The sequence below is a fragment of the Hermetia illucens genome, chromosome 6 (genome assembly GCF_905115235.1).
Source record: "Hermetia illucens chromosome 6, iHerIll2.2.curated.20191125, whole genome shotgun sequence".
Taxonomy (NCBI): Eukaryota; Metazoa; Arthropoda; class Insecta; order Diptera; family Stratiomyidae; genus Hermetia; species Hermetia illucens.
Window position 1 is genome coordinate 56854170 of NC_051854.1, and position 15352 is coordinate 56869521.

The 15352-nt window shown below is 40.6% G+C and overlaps 1 protein-coding gene across 2 annotated transcripts in view; it reads right to left on the minus strand.

The window, feature by feature from the left end:
- Nucleotides 1-479: 479 nt before the first annotated feature.
- Nucleotides 480-15352, minus strand: part of LOC119658848 (chitin synthase chs-2) — a 49388-nt gene continuing 34515 nt past the window's right edge. Inside the window, exons 5-11 of one of the 2 annotated variants that reach the window (XM_038066597.1) lie at nucleotides 15080-15347; nucleotides 13111-15023; nucleotides 11908-12084; nucleotides 6290-6493; nucleotides 1149-1359; nucleotides 940-1091; nucleotides 480-854 (exon numbers count right to left, since the gene is read on the minus strand). In XM_038066597.1, coding sequence (XP_037922525.1) covers nucleotides 645-854; nucleotides 940-1091; nucleotides 1149-1359; nucleotides 6290-6493; nucleotides 11908-12084; nucleotides 13111-15023; nucleotides 15080-15347 — 3135 coding nt within the window. In that variant the 3' untranslated portion in view covers nucleotides 480-644. Of the gene's footprint in view, nucleotides 855-939; nucleotides 1092-1148; nucleotides 1360-6289; nucleotides 6494-11907; nucleotides 12085-12547; nucleotides 12725-13110; nucleotides 15024-15079; nucleotides 15348-15352 lie in introns of both variants that reach the window. The other variant, XM_038066596.1, reaches the window with a different exon arrangement.

Here is a 15352-nt window from a genome sequence, read left to right on the forward strand (position 1 = left end):
ACGAGCTGAATACCATTGCCAGTGTTGGTTTCCACAACTATGACAATACATTGTTTTGGACACTCCTGGGTAACGACTAAACGACGACAGATGTCTGTAGATTATCAGATGCGTAGATTCCTCTTTGAGAAGATTTACTCTATCCCAATCATTCAATCAGAACAATATTCAACAGACAGTCACAAGTCCTTCGTCCAGGGTAGAGGCAATTCATCAGATCCCTTAAAACATAAGTCCTCTAGAGCCGCATTAAAGTGGTTTATACTGCCGCTGGTTTCCTCACAGTTATGACGAAAATACCCCGAAAAGGTCTAGGCGCCTGTTACGTTAAGGTCGCTACGGTTTCCCGGAGGCTAACTTAATTCAATTTGCGAAACAAGATTAACAATTTAGGGTCGAAATCTCTATAAACAAGCAGATTTAGGAAAAAGGTTGTGATCACAGTATAGTCGAAATATTGTGGAAAATAGTAAAAAAAATACTTTTCGCATATTTTTTATTCACAAAATAAAAAAAGTTGTTGTCCGGAAAGACTAAAAACTAATTTGAGTATTTAATGGTTTTGTTCGCTATCGCTTTAAATAACATGTACTTAATTTAGAAATAAAAAAGAAATAGATTGAGTAAAAAATGAAAACACTAGTTTACAGTCGGTTCGATTGATTCTCCCAGGAGACCTGGTGATTCCTTGGGGTCAAGTGAAGTGAGTTTCTATCATCCTCTTCGGCAACATGCTCGTATCCTTGATTTATCTGACCTCCAACTGTGCCATTTGTGTTGAACACATCCTTGATGTTGATACCAGCGTTTGAAGTGCGCGGCTTCCGTGGTGGTGCATTGACGTTATTGTTAATCTAATTAAAGTAGGAAGAATAAAGGTTTGGTAAAATTTCCGACAGTGTTAGGTAAAACTGGAAGGTTCAGAGAACAAAGATATACCATATTCACTGCTGATATTCCATATTCGTTGTTTGCACCGAGCGTTTTCATTTGCGACTTCCTTCGTTCGGCCATTACTGAGTTCTTTCGGACTTCTAAGGCTCGGATTGTTTCTCGCCGCATGGTTAGACGTCTCGTTAGTATAGGTGTAGCTGCAGGAATTTATTTTTATAGTTCTTAGCTACTAGGTAAAGAAGATAATATCAAACCTGGATTATTCTCATCGGCCGTAAGCTTGAGGAAACGTTTCTTGAAAGCCACGTCCAAGGTTCCAATTTGTCGTCGGGGCTGTCTAGCTTTTTCCAAGTTTTGGATAGTTTTTCGTCGAGCGATTCGATCTGGACCGCTTCCAGAATCATTGTCGTAATCTTCATCGATACCTTGAAGCCTTTGTAGATTTTTAACAATTTCCACAGCGTGCTGTAAGTTAGGAGCACATGTTAAAATTTTTTTTTATTAGTATCTGGGAAAATTTGGCGCAGGAGGATTATTGACATGTTTAAAATCATAGGATCTTTGAGTAGTCAAAGAAAATTGTGGCATGGCATGGATTTTGACCAATTTTTTAAACTGGCCGAGGGGAGGGAGGTATTTAAAGCTTTGTACAATTTATAAAAAACCCACAGACCCTCTACCCGCCAAACCGGACCAAGGGGCGACCTACCTAGGGATGGGCTGAAGGCAACATCCAAAGACCCGCATCACAGCGATGATGCGTTTTAACGCAAAGTGTGTGCGACCATGCGAAAATGTATTGTTACATCCCGATTGTCGCAAACACTTCAAGCAATGACGCGGTGATTCTCTACTACAGAGACATGAATATTAAATGAAAGACAGTACAAATCAAGGCTGAAGCCCGTTGGGTCAGATTGTTACCGGACAGAACTCTTCGGACTATAGCACACTATAGAATAACCGCTGTTTGCATCTCCATGTATAGTCCAGCCCTGATTGAACATTTTCAGCGCTTTATGCAAATTCTGAAATTACCACTGGGACTACTTCGATCTTTTGTAGTCTCCAAGTCTGTTTCATATCGTCCGCTAAAGGACGGTGGTTCCGGATTTTTTCTTGGTGTTTTTCAACAGTGTTTCGGTCCAACGGTACGGTTACATCGATTATGAAGCACGCTAGTTTTTTCTTGAGAAGCAGAACTAGTTCGGGCCTGTTGTGATTTACACTGTGTTCGGTTGCATTAGTGTGATCCCACAGTAGTTTGACCAGATCATTTTCTAAGATTCTCTGCGGAGTATACTTATAATAAGGATGGTAGGTTTCCACTAAGTTATACTTCAACGCAAGGTTTTGATGGAGAATTTTGCAGACGGAGTTATGCCGATTGGTGTACTTGATACTGCTCAACATCCTGCACGCAGATGTTATGTGCTGGATGATGTCCTCTTCACAGTTGCATAACCTACAACTGGAGTTGATTGAGGAGTCGTGAAGGATGTACCGTTTGTAATTTTTTTTGGGAGCGAAGCATCCTGAATTGAAGTTAGGAATGCTTCGATCTCATAGAAAAGTACACCATTAGTCAACCATTTGTTGGAGGCTTCGATGTCAATGCCTGGCAACAACAAATTTTTGATATGACCTCCGTGAATGGGTTTCTTTTTCCACATGTCGATCTTCTGTTAGACGGAAGTAACAGTCGACATGGAATCCCATCCTCTGCTTCTCAAGTTTAAAGGAGATAATTTATTATCCGCCATGACGGTAGCCTGATGTATTTGGCTAGAGGATTGTTTCTCGAAGAAAACTCACGAAGAAAATGCACTTGATTGTAGTGCAATGTTCTCAAATCAAGTACCCCCTTCCTCCCTGATGACGTGGGATGATGATCCTCAATTTTTCGGCAGCTCTATTGTACATGTTGTTGTTTGCAAAAACTACCCTTACCCGTCTATTGACAGATTCTAAATCCGTATTACTCCACTGTATTACACCGAAAGTGTATAGAAGGACGGGAATGGCGAAGGTGTTGATTGCCATGATTTTATTTTTCCCGTACAGCTCAGTTTTAAGGACAAGATCCAGACGCCGTTCAAATTCCCCCAGCAACTTAGATTTGATTATTGCCACAGCAGGTGTTGTTGCTTGCAATATGCCGAGGTATTTGTAGACGTCGTCCGAATCCATACCCTCAATTCGGATGTTATTTTGTCTGTATCCTTCGTTGTCGGTCTGTTTTCCCCGAACAATTGTTTTTACGCGACATTTTTCCAAACCCAAATGCATGCCGATATCCCTGCTGAACTGGATGGTGATGTCCAGCAAGGAGCGAAGTTGGTTCTCGTCTTTGGCATACAATTTAATGATGTCAATGTACATCAAATGACTTAATGTACATTTCGACAATATGGCATGCTTGACTTGGAACCCATATTTGCTTTCATGCAAAAGATGCGATAGTGGATTCAAAGCCAAACAAAACCACTGGGCTTAGAGAGTCGCCTTGGAAAAAGCCACATCTGATTGGTATCTCTCCTGATGTTTGTGAGGATACCGATAGCTTCGTGCTCCAATTCTTCATCACTGATCTCAGGAGAAGAACCACTTTCGGGTTGATTTGTACAAGCGTAACACTTGTAGTAACTACGAGTGCGATATGGAGCCAAAGGCTGATTTATAATCGATTTAGGCTGTCGAGATATTTCGTTTTTGTTGGACAGCCTGCTTTACAGCGACCGTACGATTATAAGCTATTCTTTACAGCCTCGGGAGTTTTTTGCGCATCCTATTTGCTCCTCAGCTATCAATTTATGAACATTAAGATGTTTTGAGCTGTTCCCGCACAAAATTGAAGTGAAGACCTTGTAGATGGTAGGATGGTGGTCGATATTTCGAAAGGCAAGAGGCACCCTGTTCGGCACTCTGTTGGAGATGAAAAAAGTTATCCCCTTGATGAAAAATTTTAGAACTAATTTCAGATCGACAATCATCTTATTAAAACGATTTGCCAATACCCTGTGAGTGCTTTTGAACCGCTTCAGTCAGAGGTTGTGAATCTTATCAACTCCTGGTGCTTTCCAATTACCTACCTTTTCAAGGGCTGCTTCTACGTCAGCTTTAGTTATGCAAGGAATGTCCATTTCGGGGAGGGCCTCGTATGAACGCATAAGGTGTGGGAGCCACGCTGCTTCTAAATTGCAACGACTGGGTTCGCTCTAAACACTTCTCCAGAAGTCTTCTGCCTGATCCAGATCGAGGTTATTTTCACGGCCTGAGTTAGTGAGATTTTTATAGAATCCCCCTTGATTTTGGAAGAACAAGGTGTTGTCTGTCCTTCGCTGAAAGTTTTTCTGATACCTACGGATGCGATTGGAGCATACCGCAAGTTTCTGCTACAGCACCTTGAGGATTTCTTCGATTGGCATATCATTGGACAGATAGTAGTTTCCAATGATGTTAGCAACGCATCTGTGCACTCTTGGTGATGGATTTCCAAGAAGTGCTTGCGTGACGTGACCAATCTCCTTTCTCAACTTTTCGACCCTTTTGTTGAGTCGAAATACCCAGAACGGTAAATTCCTCCTACGCGTATTCTGTTATTCGCTCTAAGTTGTTGATTATGGAGACGAATAAAGGTGGCAGCTACACCGTAGACTAGGCTATAAATCTCTGTCGCAGTAATCTCACTAGTCAAAAGATCAACCAAAATTCTGTTAACGGGAGCAATGATGTTAGCAGTTGCCGAAGTAAACTTTAGTTTTGGGATCGTTGGCCTAGCGTCTGGGAGAATCTCAGCATATTCTGTGAATGCGACCTGGAATGCGGTCAAATAATAATAATCGCTGGCGCAACAATCCAATTGGAGCAGGGCCTTGAAGTATGTTAGAGCACTTCATTCAAGACCGTAACGGTACACTGCAGGATTATAATACCCTATAGGAGGCAATGTGGTCAGCCTTGCGCTCGCCTGAGATTATTACCCCGATTTGACTCAAGTACTCATTCACAGCTGATTCGACTGATATCCGACGTCAAATCACGATACAAATCTTACTACCGCCAGTGAGATTTGAACCGCGACCTTCCGTACGAAAGCTTTGTGCTCTAACCACTCAGCAATCCGGACAGCTATGCGGTCAAAGCCTCATTATAAATTAGGTCAACATCCCCAGTTACTAAGCTTCTCCTGATTACTGGGTTTCATGGAATGTCTTACAGGTGGAGTATTCGTGTTGCTCCTTTGTTCAGTTCGGTAAGTTGATGACTCCACACCGAGTTCAAGTGAAACTTCGTTGAAAATTTGTTGCCTAGTTCGTGCAAACCATACGACGCCTAGGTCTCCCGTCCCTGGTGGTTGACGGCATAACCGCTAAAACGTTCAAGGGCGAACAGCCGCTCTGGTGTTGTTGAGCGATTCTTAATGGTGTTGGGTACTGTCTTCGTGCCCGTGGGGTCCCATCTAAAGAATTTAAAAAAAGTCCCCAATTTTATTCCCACAAGGAATGGGAAACCAGTCAGCCCCGCAACAGAGCCCCAATGTTGTAATGCCCCATGGTTAACTCCAAAGGTAGCGAAGGTATTTGGAGGGGAGCCGCTGAAATAAAGTGTAACGTCATTGCAATTCATTCGATAGGGGCGTCGATTCCTTCACCCCGGATTACGGATTTACTAAGGAGGTTTACTCCCCCAGAAGCGGAAGAATAGGCTAGGGAAGACGAACGAAAATGGAAACGTTCTGCTTGTCGGCGGCTACTTATTTGCAAGATCATCTTGCGATATTCGTAGCGATATTCATTGCTATATATATATAAATAAATGCATAATATCTCAAGAATATTTTGTCAAAATTTCAAGTTGAACGAAGTAAAATTGACGAAGTTATGAACATTTGAACTTCTGTTACTCCAGGTGGGGTCTTTCAATGTGCAAAACTTTAAATCGCTTTTTTGAAACTTGATATTTATGAAGTCCGTGTACGTCATAACTCAAAATCTTATGTACCAATCGTTTTGAAATATTGCTCAGTACTTCACATAATTCTCTAGGTATACATGGGGGATTTTGGTTTTTTTTTTTTTAAATATTAATAGTTTTAATTTGTTTTTAGCAAAAATCGGGTTTTTGTCTTCCAAATGCTACAAAAAATTGAAAAAATCGGCAGAAGAAAAATACTTCCAGGGCTACCTCGAAAAACATCTTCTTTAACAAACAAACAATTTTGATTTTTCTTTGAACTAACATAGGGACTTGATAGACCTCGCTCTCTCAGGTTGAGGGAAGGAGGATTCTTGTTTATCCTATCCATAATACTGAAAAAGGAATGTCCTTTTACAGCGTGTATTTAAGCGGAAATAAGAGAGAATTGAACGACATATATTCTATGATAACTTACCTTATCTATCAGGGCATCCTGTGAAAGATCTTCTGACTTTTTGTTGAAGCACAAATTCAATTCGGTTGACGCAAGAATATGTGAAATGGTTCCAAAACGATGGAACAACATAGCCACGAACTGAATTACTAAAATCAATGCAAAGAAGAACACAAACACGAGACCGATGGGTTCAAGTTGCAAATATTCCTTGGTAATGTGGACCTATATATGGGAAGATTTATCACAAGGATTAGTTGTATAGTAGAGTTTATTAATTGGTTTTATGGGTTAATCACTGAACAGGTGGATATGTGATTGTTAGAGGGTGTTTATGAAAAAGCCAAGCTTGTTAGCAGAGATTAACGATGAGTTCATGCATTAAACGAAATAAGCTTTGTACATAGTACCCTTTTTCGAAGAAGAAACTCATCCTTAAATCAAGAAGAGGAAGTTTGAAGTAGAGATAGACCACCACATTGGATAGAATATCACTATAACCGTAGTGTGATATCATCATTTCGGAACGATTAGTCGACATTCTTGTTTCACTCCATTAAAAAGAAGAAAATTCAAACCATGAAATTAGTCGAACCTTGGGTTTCAGTAATGGCTTTCCAGGGGGAGGTTATCCAGAAGGAATTGATAAAATAAAGTTTGTATAATTTCAGCTTTTTTATAAAATATATACCAGTACCATGTCGTTTTACATATGGGAGAGGGACCCATTTCTTACCACTGGTCATTAATATTGTTAACCAAAGAAGGTTTCACTTTTCAACTGATACATGAAAAAAACAGGATATGTATGACGAACATTAAGAAGGGGAAGGTGTTAAACCACACCAACCTTTAGTAAGACGATATAGAAACTGTCTAGAAAGTTCTCTAAATAAATATCTTCTACATATCTACTTGATATGGTTGTATGACGTTAGAAAAATTATTACACCTGGCTCCCTATCCCCCCTATCCCTATCCCTATCGAAATTTGCTACTCAATTCTACATCTGTACATCTGATTAACTAAATCTAATACCTTGAATGAAACTGGTAGTCCATCCCTAGTTAAAAGGCACATTTGATATATTTTTTCAATGTGAACCATTTACAATGAAGAAGAAACCCTGCGACGAAGGTACCGCGTGCAACTTTTCTCTGCAGAGACGTATATAAGCACTAATGAATGGGTACAGTTGATAGGCATTTGTCCCAAGTCCTGTGCTCCTTTTAAAGGATTCTGGGGACCTCATACTGGCGTGGCCCCCCAGTTTTCAGTATAGATACCAGGCTAAATGGGTGACCGTCTCGTTCTTCAGTAGAATCAACACTGTTTGACGAACTCTCCATAACTAGCCTGCTAGCAAACCTTTCACTCCTCCGTAAGGCCAAGCCGTGCTGGTGCGTTTAGACACACCAGTGCAGGACCAACTGCAAGAAGAAGTGGCGAAATTGATGAACTTCCACTGCATACTCCAAGAGATTAACTGGATTCTCTAGCCAAACCTCCCGTCAATATCCAAACCGAATAGTGCAGATCGTTCAAGTATAGAATATGGAGTGCGCTAGTTACGCTTGGTACAAAGGTAATGGATTTCGGAAATATGGTTAGCCTTATCTTCGTCGTCGACTGGGGAAACTAGTTTCCTCGTCGGAAATGGGTTTGGAAAAGGATCAATAAACTGATGAAGATGTTGAGAAATCGAGACTACTTGAAGTAGGGCAAGGCGAAACATCAATTTGTATATTCCTTGGAATAGCCTATTCTGGTAAACTCATGGGTGCAGGGCACCGAATATCCTCACATCTTCGTTCTGTACACAGGTTACTTTGAAAAGGCTGCTTACTAATTTTGTTTGGGGGCATAGTGGTCCTAAGCCCGTCATCTACTTAATGGCGGCACTAATGTTGAGAAGCCACTTCTTCCTTGTAGTGCACACAAGGTTCAGGCGATTCCGATTAATATAATTCATCATTGTCGGGTTTCGAATTTAATGTGTGCAGGATATTTTCGTACTCTCTGAAAGAATCCCGGAAACCATGAAAAAAACTCCTTGGAAGTGTAGACTGACTTCCGCTTTGAATTTATCTGTACTCTGCGGATTATTGTGTGAGATCTTCGCTTCACTTGCATTTCATCAACCTTGAAAGAACTTTTTCCCCGTTCCTCCTGTGGAATATTCTACACATGGGGAAGGAACTAACAGTGATTAGTGACTTATGTTGGCGTTAATATCACTCACTGTATCGGAGAGAAATCTGTAAGGAAGTAAAAGTATACAGCGGAGCTCCCTATTATCAATACCTGTAGCTGATAGTATTATGGGAATTACAAGCACCCTCTCGAGACGCCAAATTTCTTTGATTTCCCGAGCCAGTGGCTCATAGTCCACCTTCTTATCCACGTATTTCCGTTCGATGTTGCTTTTAAGAGGGATAGCAACATCAATAATTTACGCGAAGCGATCCGTCTTGTCAAATCACAGTACGTCATACTTGTTGTGTGGAGTATGACGATAAGTTAGAATTTGCCAGTCCCAACACATGCTGTAAGCAGAACTATCAAGTACTGCTTGTGGCTCATATCGGTAGACCGGACATGTTCCCGTGATCAGTCCATGATTGATTGCAATGTTTTGATGTTTGTGTATTGCAACGGTACCATAACAGTGCAGTCCGAAATGAGATGGTCCAACGTCTCTAACGCCGAACCACACATTCGGCACTGGTCGTTCTCCATCAGCTCTTTTATTATGAGCTTTTTATAAGCTCGGGTGGCAACCGCGCCATCCTGAATGGCACACATGAACCCCTCCGTCTCAGCAAAGAGCTTGCTAGCACACAGCCACCTGTTCGACAAATGCAAATCCACAAATGGCTGCCAAACACAATTCACGTGTTTACCGTGCATTACTTTCATTCATCGATCCGCTCTTGGTCTGACTTCATCCCACTCAGAGGATTGAAAGATCGATCCTTCAAGTGAAGTGGAGACAGCCGCATGCAAAAGACTCGCCTGTTCTTTGCTGTAAATATGAGCGCGCAGCGATTCGACTTGGCTGGATGTTGTGCCGCCACGTCAACCACACCTCTACCTCTGATGTCACGAGGTAGGTTCATACTCTCTAAGGCATAGTTTGGATGATGTATTCAGAATTTGGACATAGTAGTCCGTATCCGCCGCTGAACGTTTTCCATAAGCCAGTGATGTATAGCGAATACATTCGATGTGCTTATATTATTCTTCCCCGAGAGATGCGATTTCAGTACCAGCTTCACACATCGCAAGAATTCGGACAGCAGAGCGTCCTGCAGATCACCAACTCGAGCATTGGTTCCTTGCAGAATTCCTAGGTACTTGTAGAAGTTTGTCTCGGCCATAGCTTCGATTATTATTATTATGGACTTGGATTGTTATTATGGACTTGGAAAGAGGTTCAACCATTTCTAACAAGTGGGGGACGTGAGAAATGCTTTTAACACTACCATTGAATTGACAGCGAAAACATGTTGACTGGCCTTCGTGGGTAGCAAGAAAGTCTGGTGAAGGGTTACTCTTATGATAGGTAGATGTAGGAAGTGCATCAGAATTACTCGGAAGGTGTGAAAGTCTACGCATCGGAAACACTAAAAATCGTGAAGCCTTAATTGAGGATTTAATTTTGCCGAAAGAGAAGAAGCAAGGAAAAAAAACACTATCAAATTGAAATTGGTCTGCATATGGTCATCTCGAAACCGACTACTGAATAGCTGGGAGTAGTGATCAGTGCCGGAAAATATACCCAGAAATTGATTATAGTTGATATGATCTACTCATACTGCTGTAAGCGCACATGTATGGGTAAGCAAAAAGGTGTGTAGTGAAGAAGGAATCGTGCGTTCTCGAAGGATTGGTGGAAGCACAACTTCATATCTACTAGATAGATCGTAGATCGTGACCAGCACTTCGAGGCCAAGCGGGATGAGTCTACATCCCGAGAATTTAGTTTGAGAAAAGCAGGTTTGCAATTATCTTAATATTATAAAGGCTTGCTATGAGCTTTCAAGAAGTTAACAGTGAGAGTAGTTGAAAGAACTTAAATAAATAGCTCTGCACGGTGAGTCCACCGCATAAATTAATGCTTGAATGTTTAGTTTCTGGAGAGAGAGGCAGAGAGCTGGCATTCGTCTGGATGGTTGGTTATGGAAATGTTTGTTCCGTTTTCTTAACAGAAATTAAATGTTCTACTGTAAGCTGAAACACCTTTTTGGTTTGAGGGCCTTCCCTCCCCCTGTTGCGCTTGATTTGTTAAGAATGTAAGTCCATGGGAAACCAAGGCAAAGCCGCACTTCGGGAACAACTGAGGATTGAAAGAAATCCGCCGAGATCTTTTCTTCACACAAGGTGACCTTTGGATTAACCAATTGGTCACCTCAGTACTTGCAATTTGTGTTTTTCTCTTTTGTTATTTTGCAGTCTAACCGTCAACGTCTCATTTCGGCAACCTCAAATTCATTAGACTTACTTGGCCTGTGACAAACAGAAGTATTAAGTACTCGACCCACCTTCCCGTACTGGCTAGTAGATACACCCCTGGGTTTGGGTAGATCTAGTATAGTTTCTGACAATATTAAGAACATCTAGTTATTATTCTAGTTCTGTCAACTTTCCAAATGGCCCTTGTATCTGCAACTAGTTTCGGGATGAAAGTCGCTTCAAAACAATTCTTAATACTTCTGGAACAGCCAGAAATATATAGAAGGATTCTCTTATGAAAGATTGTACAGAGATATCACATTAATTTCACCGAACATCACAACATAACTTTACAACACAGCGTAACTTAGTATCACCCCTACATTAGCCAGTAGAGAAGTGGTAATGTTAATAGCCTGGTGATAAGTACTATTGTAATGTATCGTCCAATACATCACACCGTCGTGCCAGTACGAGTGGCAGGTGTTGTGTGTTGGTGCCGACTATCGCTGGCGAATACCTTAGCGCTTGTTCCTTTGGTCGGGAAAAACAATTCCAGGTTTGTATGTGATAACCTTTACTGCACAAAGTAGGCCGCTACTGGTTCGCAAAAATCACGATTCCCTGCTGTTTGCATATGAAAACAATTTAATTTAGCATATTGAAAATTTGCTTTTTCTCTACGGTTGCATTGGAAAACCCGTCCTTCATTAATTACATATTTAGCACTGCATTAAATTCTACGTTACGAATGTGTGAAATGTAAACCAAATATCACCCTAGTGATAAGTAATATTTGATAATATGGGCTGCCGAGATGTGATATCACATCACCTACTAATCTGATGTTTCGCAGATCCCTAGTTCAAAGTCGTATCTTAAAGTATCGGAGATAACTGACGGACTGATTCAGGTTGTTTAGAATGAAGGGATGTAATAATTTTTCTAACGAAATTTTTTCCCTACTTTTATCTTGAACAGTATCTATATCGTGTGCACCGACTTACACATTAGATTTAATAACTTGGTTTTAGGGGGTGATTGAAGAAACCAAAAATTGTGTTATAAAAACAAACATTTAACAGAAAATTATATACCTCCAGTATGAACATAAATAAACAAATAAATAGAAGAAGAAAAATTTAAATAAATAAATTTAAAAAAAAAATAAATTGATATCAACCTCAGACGTTTCTTCAATGTATGTAATATTCGTCTTGACGCCCAGAGGCCATATGATATGCAACTTGTCTTTGTTCAGCTGCAACAAAAACACAATCAACACGAACAGTGCGTTGAACATGAAAAACGCGAAAACTGATTTGTTCCTCAATTCGATTAAATCTCGTGCGATGCGTTCCTATTTGTTTTTTTTTTTGGTTTGGAGTTTTTTCAAAGGTTTTGGATTTCGAAAAATTTGAATGTTTTTTTTGTGGGGCAGTAGAAAGTTGGTTTATTTTGCGGTCAGCATTGTTGTTAATTGCGCAACGTACCGGCAAATTGTTTTTGATTTTTTGTTTGTTTGCAAAAAAGCGTTTAAATGAAAGAAAAAAAAATAAAAACAAATGTTAGTAAAGTCTAATATACATCTGGGATCTCGAATAGTATCGTCTAGGAAAACTTAACGACTATACTACAAAGCGTTATGCTATCATCAAGTACCTTACGTTATCCTTTACAAGCCTAAAAATCGAAATGAAAGGTAAAAAAATAAAAAATAAAACATAAAAAATCACATCGGTTGCAATTTATCCGGCATAGATGAATAAAAGTGTTGATGAGGTCGAACTAACTATTGAGATCCCATTTGGAATGATATTCACCTCTTGAGTCGCTTCGTCATACGTGATATTCGTCTTAACACCGAAGGGCCATTTTACGTGTATATTATCCTTATTCAATTGCAGAAGGAACACAATCAATACGAACAATGCATTTATCATAAAGAATGCAAAGACCGATGAGTTTCGTAGTTCTTTAAGATCGACCGCAATTCTTGCCTATAAACATTTGATTTAGTACGCTGTGATCCTGTAATGATGGTTTTGTGCAGCGTGGCGCTGTTTGCGATAGAGTCCCATTTGTTTGCACTTGGGTACTTACTCTCCGGAACATTGAAATGGGCGGTTAAATTAACTTAGAACTAAAATTATAGATAATACCAGGAAACTATGTATACCGTCCAAATGTGTTTATCTTTATAAAATCTACGCATATCCTTATTGTTATCCGAATAAATTCAGCATCCTCGGATAATTTTTTGAGCTTGCGGAACCATTTTGGATAATTTTCTGGCATTGTCCATGTTTCAATTACCGTTCTATTCTCTATAGTTGATTTTTTATTTGATCCTAATCTTTAAGTAAAACGTTCCTAAATATCTCACCTGTTCATCCTTATCCTGATCGATCGGGAACAAATATTTATCCAAAAGATCCTTCCAGAACTGAATTTCAGCACTCGACAAGAAATCAACCTCACCCTTGCGCAATTCAACATCTTCAATCCAGAATGGGTTGGTCAAATGATCACGTTCTTCATGATGTTCAGTAGACGATTCAGATTCCGACTCAGATTCGTCATCTTCCGCCACCGAACCAAGAGTATGCTCCTTTGAACCACCGGAAGTTGTCCTTCTACGGTGATGATTAGCATGTCCATGTGGATCAAGAGTTCGTTCCAAATTCTCCAAACGTTTCTGAATAGATCCAAGCGAATCAGCAATATGAGTAAGTTGGACTTTCTCGTCGCTAGTTTTTCCATGAGTACAAATGATGCATCTGAAAAGTCCAGCAAGCGAAACCTCGATTGCACCGTCCTCATCGCCATTGTCTCCGATTCCGTTCTGGAGGAAGCCAAGTAAACTCTTTTGCTTGGCCTTTTTGGCAGCTTCCTCAGCAGCTTTTTTCTCAGCCTCCATTTCTTTCTTCGTTTTCTTCGCGACAACTTCTCGTGTTCCCCAAGATACAACGTTCAGGTTAATAATGGAGTACAAGATAAGCAACAAGTACATAGATGGAATAGACAACAAATAAATCATCCCTGCTGTAATACACCAAAACTCCTGCGGATGCAGACACGCCGCTATGAAGAACGAGCTCGTCATTGCTATCAAGAAAATGGCTGACGGACTGCCTATACCGTCCTCACCTAACTGAAGGGCAGTACCGACGATTACAGCCATCATAATTAAAGCGTATGCTGTCGAAAGGATCTGTGCAACCAGCAGCTGTATATTAGACTTACAAGTGAAACACACAAACATGAAGAAAAAGATCGGGACAATATTGTAATGGAAAGCTGTCCAATTCGACATTCGGAAGGCTGCGACGAAGGCACCGCACAACATAAGGAAAATTGTCCCAGGTCCCAGAATAGTACCACCCATTAACATCATCTGGTAGCAAATATACAGGAATGATATATTGTCGTTAATTTTGATCGTGCGTTTATAATCTTGAAGCAAATCCATGATATTAGCAATGGTGGACGGGACCCATCTTCTACGTTGGTTATAGAACTCGTTGAAACCTTCAGGGCAGTGAGTATAGGCATCTGATGCAGCTGAGTATTCTACACGATAGCCTCTTTGAAGCAAAAGCGTACACAGCCAACGATCTTCTCCCTGATCGTATTGTACGTAATGCCGAGCTTGATCTGATCGTGTCGTATATTTTTTCATAACATTGTCATCCATAAGAGCCTTTCCACGGAAAAGTGAGAAACATCCAGGACTACAAAGTACGCATCCAATCATATGTTCCGTTGCCTTTTGCAGCCAATGTCCAATAGCATATTCGAAAAGCTGATACCACACCATAGGACCTGAGCCAACCGGGTGAATGCGTCCGCAAGCTGCTCCCAAATTTTTATTCTTTTTCATCAAATCAATAAGAAGGGTTACGGCACTTGGTTTGAAATCAATATCCCCATCGAGGGTTAACAGGTAAGTGTTCTGAGCAATGACGTCCTTCCGATCGACCGATATCGGAAGTTCTATGAGTCTATGACCGAGCAAGTAGTACATGTACATGACCTGAGACCAGCGTTTACGATGCCTAATCCTGTCCTTATCTTTAAGGTGAGCAATCATTTTCGTCTTGCCCGGAAGAGTCCACACTAAACGACCTCCGTAAGGAGTTGGATACTTTTTAGGTGGTCTAAGACGAATTGTTGTTTGATGGATATCAGAGGCTGCTTCATCAATTGTGGCCACTAGCAATTTGACGAATCTGTTCACTTGCATATCAGTATCACTGTGGTCCGAAATTTCGAAGGCGTCATCGAAGAAAATGTGGGCTAGCAAAAGAGATAATAAATCAGTGGTTCTGCGGTTCTCATGCAATTATACTTACTTTCAAACTCATAGTAATCAGGATCAACGATACGCAAATATTTTTGAGCTACACGCCGAGCACATTGATCTTCATCCAATCGCATGATACTTTTCAAGAACTCCATCATTTCGTCCTTCGTTTCATGCCACATGGTAGCGCATGAGTAGATCCGAGTGATGTGATCCGAAGACTTAACATTTGACTTCTGAATTGCTGATCCATCGGTGTGAACTGAAATGGTCTCATAATATTCGTCACCCTTTTCCTTCTCGATTTCCGTAAGATCCTGAA